Below are 23,475 nucleotides of genomic sequence, written 5' to 3' on the forward strand. Positions count from 1 at the left end.
GACCTAAACTTAGAAAAACACATTAAGACAATAACAAAGTCAGCTTACTATCACCTCAAGAATATATCAAGGATAAAAGATCTGATGTCTCAACAGGACCTGGAAAAACTAGTCCATGCATTCATCTTTAGTAGGCTTGATTACTGTAACAGCATCTTTACAGGTCTACCTAAAAAATCAGTCAGACAACTACAGCTCATTCAGAACTCTGCTGCTCGAGTCCTCACTAAGACCAAAAAAGTGGACCACATCAGTCCAGCTCTGAGGTCCTTACACTGGCTGCCTGTCCGTCAGAGGATAGACTTTAAAGTTCTGATGCTGGCCTATAAAGCTCTGAATGGTTTAGGACCAAAATACATCAATGACCTCCTGACCCAGTATGAACCATCCAGATCCCTCAGGTCATCTGGATCCGGTCTTTTATCAGTTCCCAGAGTCAGAACCAGACACGGAGAAGCTGCATTCAGCTTTTATGCTCCTTATATCTGTAACAAACTCCCAGAAAGCCTCAGATCAGCTGAAACACTCAGTTTATTTAAATCCAGGTTGAAGACTCACCTGTTCTCAGCTGCATTTGAATAAAGCACCAAATCCACACTTTAAGCTTAAATTTCAAAACTTACATTTAACTACTGAGTTTATCTACTGTTCTGATTTTATCTGTTTTGATTTTATATACTGTTGTTTGTTTGTTTGTTTGTTAATTAGTTAGTTAGTTTATTTGCTTGTTTTAATCAATTTTAAATCATGCTTTTTATTTGTTCTTGTTTCTAATGTCTCTGTAAAGCACTTTGAATCACCTTGTTGTTGAATTGTGCTATACAAATAAACTTGCCTTGCCTTGCCTTTCTTCACTACGTTGCTGCAGTTCATTAAGAGCATTTGTTTATGCACAGCTCTCTTTAGGTCCCACCACAATATTTCAGTTGAGTTGATATTTCCACAGATTTGTGGGCCAATGCAACAATTGAAATATTTTTTTTCAGCCAATCTGTTGTGGTCTTGTTGCTGGCCAGTTATATACGACCAAATTTTGGTCACATAACCGGAAGCTCTAGCAGTCAGACAAATGGCCTCACATTTCATCGTGAGTTCATCGTTGACCCAAGGACAGAAAGGTCCCCAGGTCAAATCATCATGCCTCCACTTCTTTTCTTGACAGTTGGTATGAGGTGTTGTGTTTGGTTTTCACCAAATGTGATGCCGTGCATTATGGCCAAACACTCTGTCCAAATGGCATTGCTTGGGGTTTTCATCTCGAGGTTTGTTCAGTTGCAACCTCACGGACCTAAGCCATTCTGTCATGTTCTTTGAAGAGTGAAGAGGCCATACTTGTTCGGTCTTTTGTTATGAACTTCAACATTTAGCACGCTAACTGAGGCCTGTCTGAGATCTTTGTGCAGTGCATCATCTGCCCTTGGGGTGATTTTGCTGGGACGTCTGCTCCCCACTGGGAAGACTGTGGTATTGTGTTAACACGCACCTGAAAGCTCCAGACCGGCAAACTGCCAAAATTGCTTTTATAGAAGTTGTCATAGCTGCACCAAGAGCAAAAAAAACTTGTCCATTGATAGACAACGCAGCATACAAAATGTAATTCCTGAAAACAAACGTTTCCCGCTCACCAAAAAAATGAAAGGGAAAAGAATGTGTGCACCTTTTTAGCTTTAGTCAACAAAATAATGGTATGAGCCTAAATAAATGCATGTCTTTTATTTAGAGCTTTTTTTTTTAACATACAAACTGAAGTTGAGGTGAAAACAAAGCCAGATTTGATCCTTATCTGCTAATGTATATCTAATGATAAGTGTGTTCTTTATAGAAGAAGACAACTTCTGCATGCAATGAATGCAAAATTGCAAAGACAAGGACTTGTTCTCCTTAACTGTCCTGTCACATTTGATTCAAAAGTATTGTTCTTTGACCCTTGGGGAGTAGCGGTAGAATACTAATGCAATGCATGCTCCATGACTAACTCAGTAAACTGTAACTCCATCTGGGCTTTGGGTTAAAAAAATCCACAACAATACTGCCATTCTCTGACAAGTAATTCACAGCCATCCCAAGAGTACACATGCTACTCTTGATATGCGTGTGTGTAAACAAAGGCTTTGTGAACATGCTTTTGTGCATAATTTTAAATCAAGTCAGCATCCCTAAATTCTAAGTAGCTCCACATGAACTCGCCCTCTGACAAAAACAGTTAGCAACTTCTCCCCAACTTCTCCTCCAAATCCCACAGATCGATGCTAAAAGCTAGGAGGATCCTGACATCAACTGCAGCTCTCCAGAGGAGATTAGCTCAAGATGAAGGAGAAAATATCTCTTCACTCACATTCTCCTTTTATAAAACACAGGGCAAAGACTATCCCATCCTCTCCACTACATTCCCTCCCTGCGGTGTGAAACTAACACACTGACTGCAGAGCATCACAAATACGCAGCTCAAATCTGAAAAACTTAAACCAGACACAAAGCCTACACTGTTTTGAAAACTGTAAGTCATCTTGTTTTTTTTTCTTCAGGGAGAGAAAGAAAACAGGCACCTTATGAATATTTCAGCATCTGATCTCCGTGGGAGATGTGGACGCCGCAGCTCAGTACGACAGTTTTCGTGAACTGCGCTTCCTCCCCAAAACATAAACAGATCCGGTTAATTCATTCCAAAGGGCACAGCCCGCCAAAAAACAAATAAAAACCACAGGGGGCTTCAGCGTGCGCCACAATTGAGCCACCGCTCCCCGTAAGAATACAAGTCCCAGGGTTCTCGTTAAACATGGCAAACCTTATGAATGTTGCATGGCTATCTTAGCTGTGTTTAGACTGACCTGGTTTCTTTGTCACCGTCTGTGAAGATGACGAGGAGAGGGGCTTACAACTTCCTCAAACAATTCATCTAAGTACAGCATTACATCTACTGTACTTACTGTTCAAGCCAAAGAGTGGACTTTAGGATGTTATCAGCCCCTGACCCATGAAAGGATAACCTCTACAGTTATAAAAAAAAAAAAATATCTCACAGGTTAGGTAGAAAGACTACTTTTTCTTTTAATTTGGAGATTAGTGGCAAAAAATGTGGAGGAAAAACAGCAAGAACACCAAAAAACCCACCTGACACAGAGAGTAAGGTCATAAACGGACATTTACTGTTTTTTTGTTTTGGGTTTTGTTTTTGTTTTGTTTTTTTTTGGGGGGGGTAGCTTATTTAGGCATTTTTTTTATACGTCTGCCACAAACAAAACTGTCTGCAATCCAGGCAAATCAAAGTGTTTCTAGCAAGACACCCTTCCACTGCTGCGGTCGATTAGCAACTTGCATTCTTCCCTATGAAATTTTCATGGGGAGACAAAAGATTTGCTCTTCAGTCTTTCATTATTGTGCTTGAACCACACTGTACTAGAGTGACAACAGAGAGAAAATTGGGTACTCACACAGATCAGGATAAAAATGAATTACTCAAGTGTCCCACTTTTTAGATTTAAAAAAAAAAAAAAACAACAACAAAAAAAGCCTTTCTTCATATGTCATAATTACAGTTAACAGAAAGATAAGACCTTTTATTAAAATTCTCCATAAAGTAATTCAAATATAGTAGAAATAACAGCAAGAAATAACACAAAAAAGAAAGAAAATGGGATGTATAAAATGGAAGTAAACCCTAAGGATTAGTGAATGATAACATTTTCCCCTCTGCCCTTCCTACTTAGAAGAAGACCTCTCTCTCACTGACTAAAGGCATATTACTAACGACTGTTTAACTCCTGTTCTAGGTCAGCATGAGATAAACACACCTTATTCAGCTTGGCCAGACCCCGACCATTAGACAGTGGCGGTGGCCTATTCATGGTGTACACTCATGACCCAGGTCATGTGATTAATTACAACATGGAGCACTGGTTCTCAATGGAGACCTGGTAGGGGGGAGGCAGGGGAACAGCATTTGGATAGCAGAGGAGTCCTTGTGGTCAGGACAGAATGCATGCCAAGCCTCTGCCAACATTGCAGGCTTCACTTCAATTAAAGGATCCGCTCACTCAAATCAAAAAACAAAATTATATTTCATTTTTTATTCCTCGTCATATCCAGCTATACTTAATGTCCTGGTTTAGGGTTTATATACAGTAGTGGCTAAGAATTTTAAATGCCCACCACAGCCCAGGCTACCAATACTTGGTTGGTGGACAAACTGAGTGACACCAATTGTTGCTGGGCATCTCCTACCAATAGCCTGGAATCCAGTTCACCTTTGTGAGGTTTTCCGCTGCTTTCATCATCATGAAGAAGCCCTGTACCACTTTTATATATATATTCACATATATCTTACAGTAGCTTGGTAACATTAAGTGCAAACACAGCTAACATTATGAAAGATTTTTTATGGTTGAAGATAATTAAAGAACAACTTCTGTTTATTCTTCTGGCAACAGTGTTTAGCCTTGTTAGACTCTGTTACACTTTATCTTTTTGCTAAGCCCATTGACTAGTATGATGACTTTGCCTCTGGGGGCAGTGGGGATTTTTCACGGCTTCCAGCGTGAGGATATTGGACTCTCTATTCCATTAGCTACTCACTGCTCATGAGAGAAGATTCAGTTGATAAATATTTAAATCTCTAACAATAGCTAATATTCGTGAGATTATATTTCGATAAATACCTTTCCTCTGTCTTGCTTTCAATGCAGACATTTATTTTATTTATTTCCATGCATCGATTAAACTTTGGCTACAAACAGACAACAAAAAGAAACCAAAAAGCTCTTGACCCTTGATGACCCTGAATATTTGTGTATTTAACAGGCAGATATCTCCAGCTCCTTCACTTCACATGACCAAAGTGTCCTCGGGCAGAATACTGAATCCCAAATTGCCTTTGATACATTCATCGGTGTAATGCATTACATTTAATTTTTAAAACTATTTTCAGCATATTCATATGATTTCCAATATGATTTTGCTCAGGAGTTGGCAAAGAATACATTTAAAACAAGCCTTTAAACACTTTCATTGCGGTTTTCTAATCTGTTGTGGAGGCCCTTAGAAATCTTCCTCTTGGTGTTGGGCAGGCAGCGGGCATCGAGAGACCCAGCGTGGCAGAGCCCAAACACTCAGTGCATTAGTATGTCTGAGCTGCTAGCCGCTCCCCCATGAATCCCTACTCCTCCTTCCTCTCCCTATAATGCCAACGCTCATCTCCTACATTTCCATCTGGCCCCCCGAAAATAGCTCCCATTTACTCACATAACAGCCTTCACATTTCTACCTTTACTTCACAAGACATTTCCTTCCCCCGAAGCAGATGAATCCCAGAAGAAGTCCCCTCTCTCTCCCTCCCTCATTCAGTCTCACTCTCCCATCTCTCCCCCCTCCCCGCCTCCTTTGGTAGGCTTCTGCACAGCTCCTCTGTTTCCCATGTTTCCCAGCAGAATTCCTGAGAAAGCTGAGGCTTTGTGGTATGCTTTCAGGAACAGTCTGCCTGTTGCATTATTCATCACTCCTAGTCGCCACTGTGTCAAAGACAGCCCACAGTGCCCAGCTGATACTAAGGGGCATATATGAGGAAACACACAGCTGAGTGAAGGAGCTAATAGACCAGGTAAGCTAGTTCCTGAGTCCACAAGTGGTAACCTAAAAAGCCCCGAAGGAGATAACAAAGGTATTTATATTTGATATTCAGTAACATGTCTACCATCAGGCAGCAGGTAGATGAGAAAAACAGCCGCAAGCTTTAAAAAACAGGGAACTAAAATGTGTAATTTATCTGAAACATGGTTGATGTGAAACATTACTACAGCAAGCATATCCACATGCAGGCAAATCTGACTTGACTTATATGTTTGGCACTCTTCACTGCAGAACTGAAATACATGAAGCACTCACACATGGAAAGAATTAAAACAACTTGTGGACAATGGTGGAGCAGCTCCAGTGAGTCTTTTGAAGCATAAATTTCTAAAATATAACTCATAAGCCATAAATCTAAAAGTGAACAGCTCTTTTATACTAACTGCAAACCACTACATTTAGTATTTAGCATGCATATGCAGAGATTTTAAGTTGCCTTTTAACTGAGATTCATTGTATTTACTGTCCAATACCTAGGAGCTCCTAAGTGAAAGCTGTTGGGAAGCTTTCATATTTAAGAAAATGACAAAAGAAAGAAAGAAGTCAGAACACAGATGTTGTGTTTTTCAAGCTTCCAGTCAAGATGTTGAAAACAATAGTGTTAAGCAATAAATGCAATAAAAAAGACATTTTGACAATAATTTAAACAGTAGAGGAGATCTAGAAATGAATCAACCTGTGCTTAATGCTAAGGCATTTTTATTGACAACTAATTTCCAGCTAATCAGAAATTAATAGTTAAGTATGACTAGTACCACCGGTATAACAATGGTGCATATCACTAATTAGTGTGAATGCTGAAAAGCATTCACAGTATTGTTATTCTTAAAGTGACAATTTCAATAAAAATTGCCAGTTATTTTAACTTAAATGAATTAGAAAAATGTATTATATCATTAAACAGTGCACGACTGGATGGGTCTCGCTTATTCAAAGAAAACAAGCCTATGGTGTCCATTAACACACACAAGTTGGCTTTGGACCAAGAGAAACTCTGATATGATTGTGACACATCAATCTTTCATGAACTCACTCACTTTAGCCAGACTGCAACAAACCCTTCCTCCTGCTACTGCTTAGTTTGGATAATGCGTTGATTATATTCCATTGCTGGCATGGACGCAGATAGCTGGAAACGGTAGAGTACGGTAGTTATATTTGTTATATTTCTTTGAAGTCCACCGACTGGAGCACATGCATAGCTGTAAACTAAATTCTCTGCAGAAAAGTCCATCAGGTCACAAAAAATAGACGGGCACTCGGATGTCCGTACGGACCCTCACGGTCACGTCCGATGATCAAATTTCTGGCACTTGGACACAAGTGGAACCGAGCAGACTCACAGACATGGAAAGCATGATAAAGGTTTAATCGGTGAGGAAGGAGAAATATTTGAATAAGTTCACATCCTCAAGTTGCGATGAACCCAAACCAGTTAAACTGAGAGATTATTCAGTCTGGACATTTGAATGAGTTGGATGAGTTTGGTTTTCTTGAGAACACCATTGGAATACTGAATGTCTTCAGGTGATCGTGACTGAAGCTGTGAAGCCAGCCAAGATGAAACAGTTGACAGATAATCATCCTGTCAAGTGAGTAAAATACTGAGAACGAGAAAAGAACTCAAAGCAGTAACCACGGTATCAAATGGAGGGAACTAAATAGGTGGAAAAACTGACCCACCATCCAAAGTAAGTCTAGATAAATCACTGTGTGTGCTCCTATGAGTGTAAATATAAACATAAAAATCATATAATCTGAATCTGCATTACACAAAAAAACTCACCGAGTTTGATGGCACACCGAGGTTGGTCTCGATGTAGGTCTCGGTTTTAGGTTCTACTGCTTCCTCGGCTTCCAGGATCTTCTCCACGGGCATGTCCTCGTTGGCGCAGCTGGTAGACTCTACCTCATTCTCATTTTTCTCCTTGGCTCGCTGGCGCTCCTCCTGAACGGCTGCATGTAACAAAACTGGTTTCGGTCACTACTGCTGTTTTACAAGGTCAGTATGTGATCAAAAACACACTTTGAAAGAAAGAAAAATGCAAGCTAATAGGGTTGTGACTGTGAAGCTTAGCAGCTGTTTTGGTTCACATTCACAGTTTGGTTCAATGTGATAAATAAACTGTGCACTGCAAGTCCTGCAACTAGTGAACAAACATCTAGCCTGAGTCTGTTTTCAGTGCTGAATCTTCCCCTTTGATTAATTACTTGAATTCTTGCTGCGTTTGTGAGTGTGGAATAATTGTCCACACTCGGCTCTACATCGGTAGTGAACTAAATACATATCTGGTGCTTGTTCATGGCTGCTCGTGCTTGCCTGAGTCTGTAATTTAGTGTTCGACATTAAGTGCATCTTGGTAAGCAACTGAATAGTTCATAACTCCGAATGTACAATGCCAGCAAAAACATAGCCGAGAGAGTTTAATCATCAATAATTGCTTCAGCAGTGAGGATGGAAAACAGAAAGACCTTGGGTCTGCATTATGTACAACAAAGCAGCATGTAAATGTCCAAGGACATCTTCCAGTTTCCTTATCAAAGATAAGTCTTCTTTACGCAGTGCTCACTGACATACACAGATCATTTCTAGATAAATAAATAACATTTGGCCTGTCACTCTTTTGTTACACCATGAATGGAAGCCAGAACATCTAAAAAAAAAAAAAAAAGTCTCAGCACAAATCAATGAAGACTTTATCGTGTCTAAAAACACATTCAAACGCAACCGTGCTGGTTCTGTCATCCGATTGGCTTGGCAAGCAGACACAGGAAATGGTTTGTGTGCCGAGCAGACACAGAGACTCACTGCGGCCGAGGCAAGAGAAACCGCACCTCCACCCTCAAGTGAGAATGAAAAAGACGCATGTCTGTGTGTTTTCCGTCTTTTCAAAGGGCTGTAATTCACTTAATTCAAAACACCACCGAAAAAAGTACTGTGGCTTTTTTTTTTTTACATGTTTTTCTTCCAGCCATGGATTAATAAAAAGCTCTTGACATAATGTGTTTTGTGATAAAGGGCTGTTGGAAATTTAAAGTCAGCATGCAGGTTTATATACACACACCTGGAGAGCTGCACTGCCACACACACACACACACACACACACACACACACACACACACACACACACACACACACACACACACACACACACACACACACACACACACACACACACACACACAATCGCACACAATGGGGTTTCAGATCTGACTGAAGATCTGTCTTCTTGAGTTTCCCTTACTCTGGTTTCTATTCCAAGTCCCGAATCAGAGAGGCCGTGGTCTTGTTGTGGGGGGGAAAGGAAAGCAGGGGTTGTTAGAGGAGGAGAGGGAAAGGGGCCCCACTTTAGAGGAACTGCTGTCTGGCAGTGGAGGTCAGCTCAAGGGTAGAATACTTGTGTTGGAGTCAGGGAGAGGTGAGGAGGGCTGAAATCATGTTAGCTTTATTCTCCCCTCCTCCTCCTCTACTCTCCTGACTGGGAGAGCATAAATTCATTTAATCCTGTTTTTCTGTGGATTCGCTCAGCCTTTTGGGCTACTGTTGCCATGTTCTCCAACCACAGCCCCCCGGGCTGCATGGGGAGGTTTAGGCAGCATTGCAAGTGAGGCAGAAGGCAGTAAATGATAATATCCTTGAAAGGAATAAAGAGCCCAACAATGACATAAATAAAAACAAGAGAGAGGAGATGGGAGGCCAAGTAAAGGTCAGGAAAAAATGGCCTTAGATAGAATATCCTCCAAAACATACCAATGAAAAGAAGAAACCTATTCTCCTCATTAACTGTGTTTTCTTCAGTAACCACCCACAGACACCTGGTTAACACATGCTGCTGTTTTTGCATCCTTAGATCTCTTAGCCATCTCCAAGCATCAAGTAGTGTAATCTATGCACTCTTTTCAGTAAACATGGTTGCCTTGATGAAGAAAGGCAGTAACTGGCTTGTTCAACGTGCAAAAGAGTGCTTAACAGCACTGCTGAAAGGGCTAATATTTCTAACACCTAGATGGAGTGTTAAAATTCACACCTCACAGAATGTTTTTCCTCCCCTCAGACGACAGAACCACTTTCAACCCCACTGTGAGCTTTCCCTGGAGACGCTTTACTGTGCTGCTCCATAATGAATTACAAAAGCTATCTGTCAATTCAGTGTTCACGTTGTGTTGCTGGGTTTCTTGAACTGCTTTGAGCCAATATAGCCATATTTAAAAAAAAAAAGAAGAAGCTGAAGATGACATGAGAACTTGATATAAAAACAAGTGCATGGGTGAGGTTTGGCAGTATGCAGCAGACACATGTTTCAAGATGTGCCATTAATCCATTTCTGAAAAAGAAATGCAAAAAAAGGCAAAGTTGAGAACTGGTAAAACAGAGGGAATAAAGTGTAGCACACAAACGGATCATCAAAATGATTCTCCTTTGAACAAGGACGATTACGGGCAATAAAGCCGAACCCAGAGTACCCAGGTTCACCCCAAAGTCAAGATAAGTCAGGTTAAAACCTGCAGCCAAAAAATCCATTGGTTTGAAGTGCAACCGAATCCCAGAATCTCAATGAGAACTGAAGAGTCAGTGTTTCTCTAAGTTGTATTATGTATTTGTTTGGGATGGTTTTCTATTTAATACTTGGAAGTAAAAGGTAATTATTATCCAAACACAACGACACCAGATAGTCACGTGAAATTGAATAATTAAGTGTTGTAATTATGTTTGTGTGATGTGAATATTAAAAGCCCGACAAGGGATGAGGGTTAAAAATGAGAAATAGCTAGAAACTCTATGCGCAGCACATCTGTTTCTTGCTCCAATTCAGAACTTGATAGTCTTCATTTCATTGTGTGCTATAACAGCAACAACTACCATGTGACTGTGATTCACCTGTTCAGTACTATGGAGTCCTTCTATGCACTTCTGTCAGTGTTTTTACTGTCATTATTGAAAGGATCAGAGAGATTAATAATCACTGCCTTATATAAGAACTCACAGATGTCAGCAAATCCCTGGAGGGAAATTGCCAAAATTATTGGAAGTACAAAGAAGTGGAAAATCATGTTTGCTTCAAAAAAATCAACAACAACAAAGAATTGGCACCCAAGAGGGTGGGAAAAAAAATCTTGTGAGTTTATTTGTTTCTATGGTGGCTGGCACCACATATAAAGCACTGGGGCTCGACCACAAGGCAATTAACACCACGGAAATGAAGCATGAATGATGGCAACGGCGTTAGCTACTTACGTCGGTTATGCCGTAACCCCGACAAAGATTGACTGCAGACGTTTAAATCTTTTAGTCTTAAAGACCAACGTCTGATTTAGAAGAAAAAAGGAGATGGAGCTGAAGATTCTGTTTTCAAGAAAGATGGGATTTGCATTTGCACAGACCCAGTCCATGTTAATAGCCTCTGAAAATGGGAGACTATGGAAAAAAATAAGTGTAATTCCTAAACAGGTAAAAGAAAACTTCTGTTAAACCTTTTGAATTAAAGCTCAAAGTCTCTGGTCAAAGTCTGCAGTCCCAGTAAAATAAATATCTATTTATGTGTAGGTAATGGTTTCCTTTTAAAATAACATTAACACTGAAAAATGACTGAATAATGGTAGAAATTGAATAATGATCTTAAACTGGGTTCGAATAATAGGCCCTATATTTCGTCCCATGTGGCTGATCGAATCTTTGAATGTCTTCCAAAAGGACAGCATTATGTGCACACCATCAGCAGCTTATAACTTTAGGAATGTGGTGCAAATTTTTCATCGTGCTGTGCAATTACAAGACATCATCCAGTTGGAGTACTCAGTTGGAGTATTAAACTTCACATATCTTGCAACATAAGTACAGCATCCATCTTTTGCACTGTGTGAAAAATGAGGTGGCTTACAATAACTAGGTAAGCTGTTCCCCACACCACATGTAAATTTCCAAAAATCATTAGAAGGAGAAAAAGACAAAAAAGGATTCCAGGAAATACAGGAAACATAAACTCGCATAGTTTCATAGTTTAACCGAGAATGTTTTTCTTCAGTCTACATTGCTGAAGTCTCCGTGTGGATTGCCTGCTCTCACAAACCCTCATTTGGTTTCCACGCACAGCCATGTTTGATTCATGGCGCTGAACAGATGAATGCATTCTAAAAAACTAATGCTGCAAGCAGAAAATTCTCTCATTTGAGATGCCGGGTTTTCTAAAAATTTGATGCGTCTCTAACATATGACGTCAGTTACCCTTGACATCGCTTGCTGGGTGAGATACAGTTGGTCTTTGCAGCTCTGCATCACTTGCCAAGTTTATCAAAGTATTCTGTTTTTTGTTTTCTTTGGCCTATAAGAAGTGGAAACTTTGCAAAGAAAAGGAAGGATTACATTTGACATGTCAAAGTATTTTATGTCAACTTCTAGGGTATTTTGAAAGCTCTGTCGTTAATGAAGTCGTAGCTTAAATGAGTATTTGTGTGCAGTGTTGGGTGTAATGCATTCCAAAGTAATGTATATAATGAAATCACATTCTTCAGTAACATAGTAATGTAACGTGCTCTTGTACTAAATTCTATCATTAGATTAAAGTTAAAATGACGTTGTTACTAAAAGTTCTTCAGCTATCTACATGGGAGGCAGATAGAAAGGCGGAAACATAAAACATCAAACAAACTTTCTTTTTTTCCTGTGAACTTGTGCTACAATCAGATCATTTCAGTTTGCGTGCTAGAAGCAGAAAAATGGTGAAGTGGAAGATGGACATTACTGCATCCAGGAAACAAACAACAGCTTTGTACTACTAACATAACTTCGGCTCTTTGCAAAAATCTGCACAGCCAGCATGCTAACGCAAAGCTAAAGCCCAGATATGTGTGCTGGCCCCAGCCCAGCAGTCAGGCCCTAGACTTCAACAGGTAACAAAGGCAGTGATGAGCAGTCACGCTTGCAGCGCTGCAGCTTCCTTTTCAGCCTGTGCATTATAGAATTAAAGTAGAATCGCTGTGGCAATTGCTTTGAAGTGTCTTTGGGCTGTTTTTCAACTTTGCTTTGTTTTTTCAGCTTTGTGTTCATACATAAATACTGAAAGAAAGATCGTATGTGTGTCCTTATTAGAATAGGGATTTGTTTTGGTGTAGCTTAAGTTATATTGTTAACACATTACTGATGAGTAATGTGAAACTGATATATTGAATAATGCAACAGTTATGTACTGCACTTTCATTTCAAGTAATGACTCCGATACTGTTTCTGCACCAGTGTCAAACGCACCAGCAGTTTGAGTGCAAACCAAATTCAGAATACCTCAAAATTCTGGAATCTCAAAATTCAGTATATTTCTACTCACAGAAATGGCAAAAATACATATCATATGGACTTCTGAATGTACTCCTCGGCTACTCACTTCCCCAAAATTGAGCCTTTTAAAAGGAAGATTAATAAAGATAAGGAAATAGGAAAGTGAGACATTATCCTCAACGGTATGTGCTGTACCTTCTCTCTTCATGCCCATGGCTAAACACTTCTGGTAGCGACAGTACTGACAGCGGTTCCTCTGGCGTTTATCAATGACACAGTCTTTGTTGTCACGACAGGTGTAGGTCAGGTCTTTGCGGACAGTCCTTTTGAAGAAACCTTTGCAGCCCTCGCAGCTGTAGACTCCATAGTGTTTACCTGAGGAAAAGGGAAAAGAGATTGTTTGCTTAATGTTAGTTTTTGATCCTTTTTTTGGAAACATAAGGTGACACAGTGCACATGGAATTAGCTGAGTTGGCCGTTTTGCTGCTTCTTCATTAGTACACACCTATGACCTTACCAACTACAACACATTCGCGGAATTTACTGTGATTTCATGAACATGTTATTTACCATTCTGTGGTTACAATAACACAAAGAAACACCCAGGAAACACTTTGAAAGAACAAAACAAAAATTATGATCACAGACCCTTCTACTAACCCTTTGGTAATGAAGGAAAAGAGAGGCTCACTAAAGGGAATATGTGAGGGGGGGGCAGTCTAATATGGTGTTGTCTGACCCTGTTTCTAACAGCTCTTTTTTGTTATTTATGACGGATGGAGTCCATTTGGTTTCTCCAGTGTTGATCAAACTGTTTCTTTGTTATCTCTCTGCTGGGTCAGACCACCAGAGAAGATAAATAAAGCCCCCGAGCACAGCTAAATGAAGCATGACTTGCTATTAAACATTGTTTTGATTTTCCCCCTTGGGTGCACACAGCACCAATGACGCAGGATGACAGTAAAACTGTCCAATGAATTAGATATCCACCTTTATCCAGAGGCTACAAACTTTTCATGGTTATCCCCAGAAAAAAATTAAACACATGGTTATTTGTTGGCAGTGTGGGAAAAAAAGAGATTTAAGACAACTCTACAAAGATGAGTGCTGTGAGAGTCATTTCCTGGGATAACCCGTGGTTATCTGTTCACCCAGGGTTAATGTTCTTGTGGTTCAGGTGGTTAAGCTAGAAGTTGGCCAAATGATAGCCAATGTTTAAGAAAACTCTGGAGCAAGCTATTGTTCTTTGAGAAGCCAAAAAGGTTATTTACAATCTTTATTTATTGTGCAACCTAAAGTGCTACGTGAGAAAGTTTGATTTGGGACAAAAAAAGATTACAGAAATATTAAGGGTGCCAGACTTAAATGGAATTTTATGCCTTTTCTTGTAACACGTTATATTGACTTTGCTTTATTGTTATCGTTACCATCTTTCAGAGACTAATCAAAAAATAGCCTTAAATGATCACCCACCCACCCATCCGTCCATCCATCCGTCCATTACTGCTTATCCATGTTTGGGTCAAGGGGCCAGGAGTCTAAGGAGAGACATCCAGGCCTCCTTCTTCCTGGTCCCTGTCTCTGCCCTTCTAGGGAGACTCCAAGGCATTTCCAAGATAGCTGAGAAATGTAATTTGTCTAGTTTCAGATCTTTCCCAGTGCTTCCTCCTGAAAATCCACTAAACAGGCTCTGGTTGGGCAAACTCCCATGCACACTCGAATATCCCGAAGAGGTTCCACGATAAAGACAAAAACCACATTGTTTCTCCTGAACACACTGTAGAATATATCTTGTATCTCTATCTGAATATAATTTGCCAGTGTCTGAACTCTAACTGTGTTGAAATGAAAATTAAGAAACTCCAAAATCTGCCTCTACTTGTCCCACTATTCATTGTACTGACTGCTTCACAGTAGGGATGAATGATGAGTTGCGCATGGTCGCCTTCAGACATAGCGCTTTCTTGTTTCAGTAAAAAAGCGATTCAAGGTTAGGTTTCATCCAATCAAGATGATCTTTTGCCACATGATTTAGGTTCCTTTCATGTGCGTTTCTGTTGCTGCCCTCACATGCTTTTTTTTCCAGGAGTGGCCTTTTTTGGCTTCCCTGTCATTTAGCCCAGATTTTTAAAGAATTCTGATGACTGTTGTCTTTCCAGGAAGCTCTCCCACTCCAACAAGCTGCAGTATGTAGTTCTGCCAGAGCATACTGTGGGGCCATTTTCTGACCGAAGTTCATGTGTGGATCTTCTCCGGAGGTTTCTCCATGTGGTTAGAGCCCAGGCTTGGGCAAGATGCTGTGTAGTCCTGTTTTATTTTAATTGGAAACAGTGCAATGTTATCCAGTCTAAGCTGTTTAGATTTTTTTTAAATAATCTATTCCATGTCAAGTCTCCCTACAATCTTTTAGAAAACTGCATAAAATTCTTAGAAATTTCTGATTGGGAAGTGATTTGTGAACATGTTCAAATAGTCACCTAAGTGCTAAGCAGTGCTAAATGGACTTACATGGAGACGTTTCACCGCTCATCTGGAGTTCTAAATGATTAGTGGGAATTTCCCAGAATTTTAAATACTGTAGTGTAGAGGTGACTCCATTGTGTCTGCTGCACACTGTTGAAGCAGCTGTTAAAAATTTTAGATGCAGGAGATGCAACATTCATTGTTCATCAATCCGTTGATGAACAATGGCATTCCGATCACTGCATCCAGTTGGATGTTACTGCACCCAGTTGGGGGCAGACATCAGAAGGCCCATTTTGAGTAACTACCTATTTCAGGGTCTTCTCTTGTGTGTTTCTGGTTCTTGTTCCCCTCTACTCTTGTAAACCCCTTCTTATCCCAGAGGTGTAGGGCTCTTATAAACCCATATACTCCAATTTGAAGCTTCTCTCTAAAATGTGTAGTCCAAAAAGCCCCATCCATTTCCACTGACATCCTCCCAAGTGAACTTGGTGTTGCTGTTCACTGCACAGATGTGCTCTGTGAACGTTTCCAGTTCCTGTGTTTTGATTTTCCCCCTTCGCACACCTACCTTTAAAAACAGTAATCTCCAGTGAAAATAACCTTAGCCATTACCAGTTCTCAAAAAGATTTCTGACAAGGTCAATTCTGACATTGAATTATTTTCATGCTTCCTTTGCAGACAGTCATCACAGTCTGATGTCACTCACCTGAGGAGCGGTCACCGCAGATGGCGCAGATGTGTTTGGTGAGTGACAGAGCTGTGCTCGAGGGCTGGGCAGGCACCTTCATCACGCCGTTGAGGCCCAGTGGAGGCTTTATGTCCTCCGTACTGCTGACAGAGTTCATTGGAGAGTTCAGCTGGAACATCAACACACAGAAACACACACGCCGACAAGTCACAATGCAGCCCACTAAACTCAAAACATCAAAATCGCACAAGCACCGTCAAATAAATCACATAAGCTTAAGGTCAAATTCAACAAGAAGATTATACACAATAAGGACATTACATGAAACTGGAGTCATGTCACTCAGGGAGTACTGAACAATCTGAAATGTACAAAACAAAAGCCATATTAAGACTACTGATGCGTAATATCAGTCAGCAGCCCTAGCAGCCCTAGCAACACCTCTTTTTTCCTCTGTCATTTCTCCCTTTCACTCTCCTCCCTCCTGTTCCCCTCATTTTCAGATCTAAATCTGGCGCAGCAGGATCCTGCACCACTCAACCCCAGGAACTCTTTTATTCATGCTCTCAACAAGCCCTGCTGGCTCCAAAATGTTCAGCGGTAGCATAACTCTACTGCAAAATTGAACAGTACAGCAGAATAAAGAGACAGCATTTGTTTTAGCAGCAGCGCAACTGCAGCCCTAAGTCTAACTTCAATAGTTGCCTGTGTCTCTCTCTCTGAAGGAGCTTTGATACAATTCATCCAAAAATGACCCCTCTTTGCTTTCTGCTGAAAGTGAAAAGCAAGGGGGAGGCTAATTATTATAACAAGCTACACGCTGTTTCCAGAGGAGATAAACGTTAAGGGGAAATGTATAAATTATTCACTAAATATACTGGATGGAACAGAAACAAGCCAACTATTAGTGGGAAAAAAATGACTTCATGAAAAAAAGTAAAAGCACTAGTCTGATCGACTGTGCTAAAACCACAGTAATTTTACATGATGGTAAGAAAGGGGGAAGGAAAACTGCATATAGTCAGACAAGTAGATTCTCCACAGGCACATTCATAACAGAGGGATGAGAGACAGAACACTATTGGCAGAGCAGAGCCAGATGTGTTTTTATTAAGTTACCACACATGAGAAATGTCTTATAGCACAAACACTTTCTGAGTTAAAATTAAGTTCATACTGTTGCAGAGAAACCCTGTCTATATCTGCTGGGATTAGGAATGACAGAAAAGCCATTTACATCTTATGATGACAGGGCTAACATATTTTGTCACTCTAAAACACACCCTAAGCTGTGTTTACACTCATCTGACAAAAGTACATTAAGAGCATAATGGAAGAACATAGAAAAGTATACATCAGGGCAAACAATGCCCTTTATTAGACGCACAGGACATAAACCAAACAGCCACTGAGTTAATATGCATGTTGGTAAGTGGTTACACAACTACAGTTGTAGCTGTGGAATATCTTTATAACTGGGAATTACAGAATCTCAGGTTTACATTGCTACAATTCATAGAAATATCACTTAGATTATACATGAAACTAATTAGAATATTAGCTAAAAATGCCTTGAAATTAAAATGGGTATTATTCTGTTTTTATTCAGAGTACACGAGTAAAGGTGGTAGACTTAAAAACTTTCAGGAAAAAAAAAAAGAGAAGAAATGTTTTAAGTGATTTTTTGCAAAATCACATTTATTGGATACACACGTGTGTCCCGGTGAGCACCAAATGGATTTTTGATCCACATATTGTTAAAAGCAAAATCATACTGAAAACTTAAAAGAAACAGACGGGCTGAAAATCAAAGGAGCTGTAGCTGAGATATACTGAATTTTAGTGAAGGGTCAAGCTCCAACAACCCTCCAGTCCAGAGTTCCCATATTTGAACTCATCAGCATGTTTCATAAGAAAAGAAAGTCAAGGAACAAAGCTCCTCTAGAACCATGGACAATATATCAGTTTAATTTATTTTTATTTCTCTATGTATTTTTACAGATCATGTATCATAAAGATAAGGCAGATAAGATATGCATACAAAAAGACTTTTATATGCAGCTTATATGTAAATATGTAAATAACTACATACTCAAATTGCAAGTACACACGGCCAAGATACTACCTGCACTGCACACAAACTGTATACAAGCCACTGTGGCATGTCACCTTCAACAGATTACACACCCTAAAATCTGATCCCTCTTTAATGCTGAAAAAAAATGTTAGCTGTGCCAAATACATACATATTGCTGGAAGCTACAATACACCATGCTTCCATTGAGAGAAATATTCAAGCCCATGGTGATTTGCCATCACATCAAATAGGAAATACTAGATGTCTCCTGCATCATTTTACACATATTTCCAGAGAATTCAGCATGACATATGGGGTGTCATGGGAACTTGGGAAACTGAGTTGAATTTCAAAATTATAGCTTACATAAGTTAGAATGTTTGGCTGTGTGAATGATGGATTAACTTGGGAGGGAGGGATGAGTGAGTTAAAAAGGCTAAACCTCCTTTCACCATAAGGAAATGTTTAGTTTACACCCTGGCACTCACCACTGGCCTGAGCCATGCACACAAACAAACACACGCATACAGAGGCACACACAGACAGCCTCAGTTGGAAAAAAAAGGTTACCATCCTGCACAGTTTCTTATAGTACTTTAGACATCAAATAAAGGTTAAAAAGGAAACATTGTAGAAAAACACAATACAATGCAGAATTTCAAGGGACACTAAAGGTCAGCAATGCATGCAATTCAATATCTGAATCAACTCCTGGGAGTCAAAGCTGATGTCATTGTTTTCTTCCAGTATAAGGCCACGTGATAGGAGCGTGACGAATCAATTAAGGATATGCAGTGGCTTACAAGATGCAATCAGCCAGAAAAAGTTGGTATAATTTTTGCATCTGGTTTTCAAGCTAAAAAAAATGTCAGTGTTCATTGTGTATCTACTTATAGCAGAGCTTATCAAACTTTCAAATACCCCCCCAAAAAAGTTTGCAACACCAGTCCCACCAATCCTTGCAGAATCTTACTAAAATAAATATCTTCAAAACTGGATTTAAAAGAAAAACATCCCGTTTGTTTTCCATCATTAGATGATATTCATTCAGATGAACTTCTTTTCATATCGTTCCCCTGGTTATCCAAGCAAGCCAAAAACCCAACTCCCCACTGAGGTTCAATGCCCCACCAGGGGGCCTGTCACACAGTCTGTGGAACACCATGGTTTAAGGGGTCCTAAAACAAAGACCTAGTGTTGATGCTAGTGGTAACTGTGAGAAAGAAAAAAATAAATAGAAAAGATTAGTTTGGATATAGCCTCAAATTTGCAGGACAAAAAGGATACAGGGATATACCTGCATCGCTTTGGCAGCACGTGAACACACCCACATCTATGCAAGTTTATCCACATGCATGCACAAACCCACATCATGAGGTCTTACCTCAGTTAAACGCCTGAGTCTAGTCCTTTCCCCTGGAGTGCAGCACTAACAGAGCTGTCTTCCTGACTGAGACAGTCTCTATCAAACCCTCTTTCTCCCTGACAGAAAAGATTCTTCCCTCTTACAATCTATTTTCAGTGAACCTGCAACTCAATCTCAGCAACACTGCTCCCCAACAGTGGGGTGGGCAGGCTAGGGGGGGACTTTTCTTTTCCTTCTGCCCATGGCGATGGAGACAAGGCAGGGAGATTAAAGTGGCTCAGGACTAGTTCTGGAAATAGAATATATGCACCCGCCCTTACAGCACACACACGTATGTGAACCATTGCAGGGAGGTATGCCAGTTGTGTGTACAGCTCAGGGAAACCCCACTAACAAGCCTCTCTTTAGACACCAAAGAGACACTTTAAGGACAAGAAAGCTTAAAACAGACGAGGGTCATTTAAAATCCAAGACTTTTCAACGTAACACACGATTCCCTGCAGAACAATGTACAAAACAAAAGAGACCTGAAATGGTCTAACTAAATTACACGTTTTTTCTCTCTCTGCAGGTGTTACATAACATGTTGTGGAGGGCATTCCAGTGATACATCCAGTACAGTGGGGGTCTGTGTCTGCTTGAGGGTGTCAGATTCTGCACTGAACTGATATGCATGATTATATGTTCTGTGCCACCTGCTGGCTCCAGCATTCTGCTGTAACATTCAAACATTAGGCTAAAGGTGATGAATTAATAGTTCTACAAATATGAATGGAAAAGCGACAGAAAGTATCAGTGGCTGCATGGAAATATATAAAAAAACAGCACGTAAAAAGTTATTTATAAGTGTTACTTTGGTTTGGAATTACAAAAACACTATGACACATTGTGCCAAACAAGTGTTTTTTTTATGTTGGGTCATGATAGCAACACATATGTGTGGTTCATTACAGTGAAGAAAAAACAAACAAACTAGAGGTGCACCAATCGATTCTCCGGGGACCAACATGGGACGATTTCCGACCAGTTAGCCTCCAGTATGGACACTTATGAACTGGTCCATTTTGTGGGTGCAAAACATGCACACAATGGTGCAGGTAAATCTCACACACACACTTATAGCCACACACTATCATGTTAGTGTGGAAGTTACCCAAAGTAATCTATGGCACACCACCACAAAAACGCTCAAACCAACAAACCACATACCCGATCATCCCCTGTGCATTTTAAAGAAACTACAAAGGAAAAGTGGCTAAAACTAAAGCTATCCAGAGCTCAAAGTGAGACACAAGCCAGCAACCTAAAGTATGTGGTAAGAACAAAGGATGAAAGCACAAATTTAGAAACAAGTGAGAAATAGAAAAGATTTGACAATGAAGCACCTGCCCTGTTATATGTTAAAGGAATAAACGCACTGGAAAATGATTTAAGCACCTGACATTTGCTTTGTTACATAAATCAGTACAAATTGTAGTTTAATAATTCATTTTATTTTGAAAATAAAAATTGGAATTGGCCAATAAAACTGCAATCAGTTCATTTTTAAGCGAAACCAAAGTTTTACTATGTGACAGCAGCCAAAAACAGTACATCATGGCCTTTATTACACCAATATATACTCCAGTTACAAAGTACAAAATATCCAATCATGAACCAGTGATCTCAAAAACTAAATATACTACAAAAAGATAAATGACAATACAATAAATTATAATATTTTATTATTGAAACCATAAAGAAAAAAAAACAATAGTTCAACAAAATAACGATGAAGAGAAAAAAAAAGTGTATTAGTGCAGCTCACATTACTCATAATTCATTTTAACAGAAATAACAGAATATTCTTGGCAGCTGAACAGCCCCTGTGAACTATTAATATTCTATGACAATACATGGCGGTGGAAATCTAAAGAAAGGAGCGTCCCCTGAGCGAACACAGGACAAAAGAGAAAGAAGAGTAGAGACAGTAGAGGCCTGTGCTTAAGATGAGCTTAGCTCGATTCAGAGAGTCAGAGCACAGAGTTTGCTCGTAAAGATACTTCAAAAGGAGACATCAAATCCTCATGCACCACTCCTTAATGCACAATCCTCATGTGGAACTTCAGTTACTTTGCTGTTCAAGGGCACCTTTGTTAATACAGAGAAAGTTATCTTCACTGGGTCTTTTCAAAAACGCCCTTATAGAATTTCTTCATAAGGTTTTCCATTAAAGAGCGGCACAACATGACCACGAACTGAATGTTCTACTTCACAACCCACTGTTTCCGATCACACTCCTGACACTTGTTCCGCTCCCTCTACTGTGCTTTGCTTAAGAATTATTAATTTTTGTAACTTTAATTTATTTCTGCTTTAAGGCATGAAACTGAAACTATCTGCAGCTAGAATGTAAAAGCAAGGAAGTGTGAGTGGACCTGATACAAATCTGCTGTTGACACGAGATGAAGTCTAACCAGCTGTCGACTGAGAGGTGAGGACAGGGGATCAGGTAATGATCTAGCCTAATGATAACCCCGAGTCCCCTTTCACCTCTGACACATTGTGACAATCACTTCCTTCTAAAAGAACACTTATCTTGGGACTCGTGCAAAGCATGGGTGGAATGAGTGAGAACTTTCCTCTCATCGCTGTGTTGTGTGTGTGAGTGCTATCTTGACATGCATCAACAGAGACGGGGTATCAGGTTTCACACAGGGAGGATGTGGTGATGGACCCCTCTTCTGTAGCCTGTGGGCTTTAGCCACAGTTAGATAACTTATGAGAGATCTTAAAGACACTTTTTTTGAACGCAAACAGCTCACATAACAAAAACTAATCAACGGACACATGCACAGCACAGCTCATGCAGTCATTTGTGGATGAACTCTGGGATCCTCTGCGAATAGGTCCTGTCATGTAACAGCAAATTACATGAGTCATGCTCAGGATGAGGAAACAGGAAGGAAAGGCAAATTCTAGCTATTACAGTATACACTGTATGACCATCATGATTACATCCAGCACTCTCAGAATTACTGTCAAAAAGACATTTTTTGGCCTATGTAATGGAAAAATGTCTGTATACTTTATGCTTCTACAGACTGCAGTACATAATGTGTACTTACATTGTACTTACATTAAGCTTTCTAAATACACAGTAATTAAAAAGCACCGTGTTACCATTATATTCACCCCTACATAGTCACTGTATTGGCCTATTTCAAAAAGAACAAAACGTTATAACAGGAAACAATAATGTGACTATTTTTTGAACTGCTTACTTAGCTGAAGCCTTGGTGATTGCATGTGGAAACCTTGTATTTATGGAGGCTTTTAGCATAACAGTGAATAATTAAGTCTCCCTCAAAAGTCTCAGTGAACGAAAGGAATCAATGAAAAATAAAAAAAGGATCCCTCACTTACACATGGGATCACAACGTGGCCATAATTTATGTATTTTAATAGCTTATTAAGTGAATACATACATTATTTATCAACCATTAAATAAAGCCTTTGGTTACAAAATATAAATCCTTCCTAAGTATGTCTTTTTGTAAAATAGCTCGGTGATTATTGTCACTAAGCTCTATTAAAACGCTCTCCCTACTCTCTCCCAGTAGAATTTAGCAGAAGCAGACATTATTCCAGACAGCTTGGAGGTTTCTAACACTCGCACCATGCTGTGCCATAGCAGATAAAATGAATCATCGCAAGCACTGCCAGCTTATGTGTGTGTGTGTGCGTGTTTTGACAGAAACTTTTGTTGCAGTGAAAAAAAGAGGATATTAAGCCTATCAGTGCTGTGGAAGCAGTGAGCCTTGCAGCAGTGAAGCTGGAATACACACAGTAACTTGCAGCTGTTGTCTCACCTCAGAATGGCACTGCTGGGCATGGATTTTGTCTAAGTGTTTTTGGAATCTATTGGAGTTTTTGCACATACTGGGGTGGGTTCACGGCATGAGTGGATCTATGTGTCTATGTGGATATATGAATTTCTGGAGTT

General features: G+C 39.8%; 1 protein-coding gene across 4 annotated transcripts in view; it reads right to left on the reverse strand.

Moving 5' to 3' along the window:
- rxraa (retinoid X receptor, alpha a) overlaps positions 1-23,475 on the reverse strand; it is a 112,429-nt gene that overhangs the window by 13,765 nt on the left and 75,189 nt on the right. The window contains exons 4-6 of one of the 4 annotated variants that reach the window (XM_076886326.1): positions 16,066-16,225; positions 13,088-13,267; positions 7,409-7,593 (exon numbers count right to left, since the gene is read on the reverse strand). In XM_076886326.1, coding sequence (XP_076742441.1) covers positions 7,409-7,593; positions 13,088-13,267; positions 16,066-16,225 — 525 coding nt within the window. The remainder of the gene's footprint in view (positions 1-7,408; positions 7,594-13,087; positions 13,268-16,065; positions 16,226-23,475) is intronic. The other 3 variants (XM_076886327.1, XM_076886329.1, XM_076886330.1) reach the window with 3 other exon arrangements.

Source organism: Maylandia zebra, linkage group LG7, assembly GCF_041146795.1.
Source record: "Maylandia zebra isolate NMK-2024a linkage group LG7, Mzebra_GT3a, whole genome shotgun sequence".
Lineage (NCBI taxonomy): Eukaryota > Metazoa > Chordata > Actinopteri > Cichliformes > Cichlidae > Maylandia > Maylandia zebra.